This window comes from Lolium rigidum, chromosome 1 (genome assembly GCF_022539505.1).
Source record: "Lolium rigidum isolate FL_2022 chromosome 1, APGP_CSIRO_Lrig_0.1, whole genome shotgun sequence".
Classification (NCBI taxonomy): Eukaryota; Viridiplantae; Streptophyta; class Magnoliopsida; order Poales; family Poaceae; genus Lolium; species Lolium rigidum.
Genome location: NC_061508.1, coordinates 131,202,965 through 131,208,581, shown reverse-complemented (window position 1 = coordinate 131,208,581; position 5,617 = coordinate 131,202,965). Strand labels below are relative to the sequence as shown.

At 50.3% G+C, this 5,617-nt stretch overlaps 1 protein-coding gene across 1 annotated transcript; it reads left to right on the top strand.

Annotated features, from left to right (window-relative positions):
• The first annotated feature begins 1,806 nt into the window (after nucleotides 1-1,806).
• Nucleotides 1,807-5,056, top strand: LOC124651745 (protein indeterminate-domain 16-like). The gene is made up of 3 exons (XM_047190785.1): nucleotides 1,807-1,876; nucleotides 1,965-2,367; nucleotides 4,093-5,056. The coding sequence occupies exons 1-3, from the start codon at nucleotides 1,816-1,818 to the stop codon at nucleotides 5,054-5,056; spliced, it is 1,428 nt and encodes a 475-aa protein (XP_047046741.1). The 5' UTR covers nucleotides 1,807-1,815.
• Nucleotides 5,057-5,617: the final 561 nt, after the last annotated feature.

Genomic DNA, 5,617 nt, shown 5'->3' with positions numbered 1-5,617 from the left:
TTGATTGGCTAGATCTTCTAGGATGGCAGGTAGCATATGCTAGCGGTAGTGTTCTTTTTGTGTGATGTGTATCCATGTTTTCGTTACCGCTAGATATATGAACAATAATAAGCTACTTTGCATGTAAACGAATCCAAAATGACATATATACCAATCTTCAAGTCATGTATCAAAAAAGGTCATCCCTACCAAAGGAAACAAATCCAATGCTTGAGAAATTACTTGTTTTTTTCACATTGTTGATAACTAATCAAGATTCCGTGAAAATTTGCATGATAAATACATTGGAGAATTGTATGATTCTTTGTAGGGAGTGACTAATTCTTGTCGACTGAGAATAACTCTTAGTTAGGTGACATCATCGAATCTCAGTTGTAGGCATTTGAAACTAATGAATAGCACGAATCAAGAAGCAATAATACGGTCAAGGGCGTTTTCTCAGCAGCCCATGTTGCAACTCATGACTAGCATGGATCACGAAGTAATCCAATAGTTTATGATATTTTCTCGGTTGCAACCTCATTTGCAACTAGGATAATCTTAGTAATAGCTCATGTTGCAGCTCATGGTTGGTACGAATCACAAGTTCACAACAAATCCACCGACTAAAATTCAACTGAGAATTAGCAAAACCTTCTTTTATAACCTTTATATGCTTCCATGTTCTCATGGGGATTTAATGAATATGAATTTTTGTGCTCTTCTTGTGTGTTGTGTTTCTTTGTTTTGCATTGCTGAGTTGGAGTGAAATTGGATATATGTACAAGAAGAAAGTACTTCATAACTCATCAATTTTTTTGAACGGGGAACAAACCTGAAGTCATGAGAAGCTGTATTAAGCGTCGAGACATTTCACAAAGAGAGTGTCAATTGAAAATGAAATAACAAACTGGTCCTCAACAATTCTAGAAAAGACCCAAAAATAATAGAAGAATTGCAATGGAGTTCCTCGTCTTCACCATAGCTCTGGTATAACCTCAAAGCGTAGTCGTGGGTGAAAACACTGGGGACGAGACCACTTGGGTTGAAACCAAGATGGGACACAACACAGAGGCAGAAGATCCTCTGAATGACTCTCCAAAATTGTATATGTATGTTGAGGCATTTCAGTACGTACGTCTATTCACTCATTTTAGTTCGTATGTAGTTCACATTGAGATATCTAAAACATCTTCTATTTCAGAAACGAAGGGAGTAGTTTATTTTCACCCGGGTGTCCTGCCATCCTAGAAATCATTTCTTTTTTGTATATTAACTTACTTGAACCAGGCGAAGAGCTAGCTGGTTTATTCAACCCACGACCCACCCAATAAAACACCTACCAACTCCATCCCCTTCCCTCCTCCCTCCCCACGCCCCGTCTACATGATACAATCCTAAAGAAAGCTGCTAAAACCTAAAGCTGGTGGAAAGCTGCCTCCCCCTCTCCCTTTGGTGTTGTCTGCGCAGCAGCAAAGCCAAAAAAACAACGCTGCTCCATAGAGGCATAGACCTTTTCCTTCCCCTCTCGATTCCAAGCTGTATCCACATCTCCTCGGCCCTTTTTGTTTATGTTTATTCTTCTCGTCTCCGGCCACCTCCTGCTAGCTAGCTAGACTGAAACTCCTTCCCCCTAGCTTATATAGAGACATGTCGCTTCCGGTGATCCATTCCCATGGCTTAGAGTGGTGATCGATCACGAGCAAGCAAACTCACTAGAGATCGAGGCTTAATCTTCTGTTTGATTAGGTTGCCACCATGTTGAGTAGTTCTTGCGACCTCACGGCCGTGCAGCCTCCAGAGGGGGCCGCTGGGCCACCCGATCCTTTCCGGCCGATGCAGATCGCCAACAGCAACGCCTCTGCGAAAAGGAAGCGACGGCCAGCCGGCACTCCTGGTAAGTGTAGAGGTTGATCTCACATCCGATGACATTGTCACCACTCACTCACGGCGGAGGACCTCACGCCGGCCGTCACGCATTGCAGACCCAGACGCGGAGGTGGTGTCGCTGTCGCCCCGGACGCTGCTGGAGTCTGACCGGTACGTGTGCGAGATCTGCAACCAAGGGTTCCAGCGGGACCAGAACCTGCAGATGCACCGGCGGCGGCACAAGGTGCCTTGGAAGCTGCTGAAGCGGGAGGCCGGCGAGGCGGCGCGGAAGCGGGTGTTCGTGTGCCCCGAGCCGACGTGCCTCCACCACGACCCCGCGCACGCCCTGGGCGACCTCGTCGGCATCAAGAAGCACTTCCGGCGGAAGCACAGCGGCCACCGCCAGTGGGCCTGCTCCCGCTGCTCCAAGGCCTACGCCGTCCACTCCGACTACAAGGCGCACCTCAAGACCTGCGGCACCCGCGGCCACACCTGCGACTGCGGCCGCGTCTTCTCCCGGTAACTACACTTGAACAACATGCCAATCGCCGCAATCTCCTACGAGTACTTCAACAATACAATTTAACTTGGTATTTCGATGTTGTATTTCCTAGGAGTAGCAGTATCCTACGACCGGAATCTTTAGCTTTCTTTTGCAAGACTAGGAAAAATACCCGTGCGTTGCACCGGAGTGTTGTAGAGTTATAGTGTGTAAGCCGCAATATGCCGTAAAAACCCGTTAGTTTCAGCATGTCCACCAGCGTTGCGCTATCTGGTGTGCCGTCTAACGCCTCCTTTGTCTGTCTCTTTAGGAAAGTCACCCATATGCGCGGTAGCGCTAGCAGAGGCTTATGTCGCGATCGCCGCGTTATTCCACTCTGCAAATATCTTTGCCTCCATTGAGGCCTCGTACTATAGGAAGTTGTGATTTTGGTTAATACATGGTAGTTAACCGAGTTTCCTGATCACCCAATAAATTTGGTTGGTAATCGAGTTTACCGAGCACCCTAGTAAATGGGTATAATGGGAGAAAATGTTGTTTTTTCTATTTGAATCTGTTCCAAAAAAAAAATTTACTTGAGCAGATACCAGAATAAGAAAAAAATCATATAGTGGGTGCAGTCCTATTGTTAATTTTTTTGTGTGTGGACTTCGCCAAGTACTGCGCCGGCAATCACGATCGCCGGGTTTCACATTTTCTCGTCTTAGATCTTGCGGCGTGATAGAACCCAGCGTGGGTTTTCCTGGTTCCATTCGTCATATGTAAATCTTCCTTTCATTTTGCTTTCATTTTGCGCACACCACATGCAGCGTGGATCTCTCTCCCACTGGCTCTGCATGTAAATCCTCCTTTCATTTGTGCGCGACATATGCAGCGTGGCATCCTGATCGTTTACGTTTACCGAGCAACGTGGCTGCTGCTTTGTTATTAGGGACGGCTCGTTGATTCTAAGAAGCAGACTATATAAGATTATAAGTCGGCGTGAATCAGTTTGAGGGAACGATGTGGGATTATTGAACGGCACTTGCCTGGTTTTGTGCTGCCCATGAGACAATTTGTAAACGTGTGTGACAGTTGGCCCAGCAGCGCAGCTGTGTTCTACACGGCCCAGTACGGCCCGAGCGACCAGAGAAACTTTGTGGATGTGAACTCACGTAGAGAAACAACATCGGGAAAAACGTTTCATATTTGTTTAGGCGGTGGCAACACAAGTAATTTGGACAGAAAAATGAGGGTAGTAGTAAAACGGACGAAAATTTTGGAGAGAAACCTTACTTCCTTTATTAGTAGGTATAGATTTGGCAAAATGTGCGCAGAAAGGCGTCATGATTTTTTTTTTTGGGTCGGGTTGGGCCACTTTGTCTGCGTAGGCCTTGGGCCTCACAGTATGTTGTGTCATCAATAGGGGAGATGGGAAAGGACAGGCAGACAGGCACAATTCCCGAGGGCAGCTAGTGCATGAGTGTATGCGTACGTACGTACTCCTACGTACGTAATTGGTTGCTTGTGCATCTCTTTCTGCTGCCGGCCGCGCCCCGGGCTAGCTATAGCTAGGTACTCCTCAGTTTGGTTCTTCTACCTTTGCCTGCCTTTGCAACGCAAGCTCCATTTAATGTCTCCGTCCTCGACCACGACCTAACTAGCTCCTGATCGCCGGCTTGGCTTCTCTCCATGCAGTACGCATCCTTGTCACACCAAGTGGCTCAGTGGCTGTAACTTGACATGATGCGTCCCGTGTGCAGGGTGGAGAGCTTTATCGAGCACCAGGACATGTGCGACGCCAGCCGGCCCCGGGGCGACACGACCTCATCGTCGCCGGGCCATGGAGGCGGCAGGATGGTAGGCGCGGCAGCTGCTTCCAACTCTCATCACCATCAGCTACATGCGGCGTCCCTGTCGCGGACGGCGTCCAGCGCCAGCCCGTCCAGCGGGGGCGAGCTCGTGGGGAGCCCGGTGGCCTGGCCTTGCGGCCCAGCGACAGCGAGCCCCACGGCAGCCAACGTCGCAGCATTCCAACGAATGTTCGACCAGACGCTGTCATCGTCATCTCCGATGCCGTCCGACCGCCGCAGCGCCGGGACCCAAAACCTGGAGCTGCAGCTCATGCCGCCGCGCGGGGGCGGAGTGGCTCCTCCTGGTACAGCTGTTACGTATCGTCTGTCGCCGCGTTCCCCTGCCGTTCTTCACGCTCCCCGGCAGCTGGGCGCCGACGCGGTGCGGCTGCAGCTTTCCATCGGCTGCGGCGGCGCGCCTGACGACAGCAGCGTGGAATCGGCGCCGGCGGCGGCTGCGACGCTGAAGGAGGAATCCCGGGAGCAGCTAAGGCTGGCGACTGCAGAGATGGCCTCGGCGGAGGACACGCGGGCGCAGGCCAGGCGGCAGGTGGAGCTGGCCGAGCAGGAGCTGGCGGGCGCTCGACGCGTGCGGCAGCAGGCGCAGCTGGAGCTCAGCCGCGCCCACGCGCTCCGCGACCACGCCGTGCGCCAGATCGACGCAACGCTGATGGAGATCACCTGCTACGGCTGCCGCCACAACTTCCGGGCGAGGGCGGCCGCCATGAACTGCGAGGTAGCCAGCTACGTGTCGTCCGTACTGACCGAGGGCGGCGATACCGAGGTCGACAACGACGGCCACCAGCAGCTCCTCCTCCTTGCCGAGGACCTGCCAAGAAGCCACCGTGCCATGATGGAGATGGACATCAACTAGGTCCATCGATCTCTAGCTGCCTAGCTGACTCGTCGCACCGATGTTTATTAACCTTCAGCATATTTTTAGGTTTCCTTCAACATTCAGCTCGCTCCCCTTTCTTTTGTTTCACCAACGGGATAGGAGATCGATGTGCTGCGTGATGGTGTAATTTGCTGAGATGATTGCCATAATGCCCTCTAGGTACAGACTCTTAAGGCCTAGTGGGGGTGTTATTGGTCTCTCATGGCAACAGGGCAGAAAAGGCAAAAGGGGTCCATGCTAATTGCGACGTGCATGGAATCTTTCACTTGTTTGCATGCGATTGGATTTTCTCCTAGTTACCTTCTGCTTCAGCATTTCAGCGGCCGTACATGTCTGCATCATTGCATGTATACATCAAGAAAGGGCGATCTTGGCTGCATTTTCGCTAACACCTTAAGATTTACTCCACAATGACATCTGATTAAGTACTAGTAGGACAATGACATCTCATACACTACAGAAACATCACATTTTTTTTAGATCAAATTCACATCTGATTAAGTATTGTCATTCACATTCATTCAAATTTGATAAATA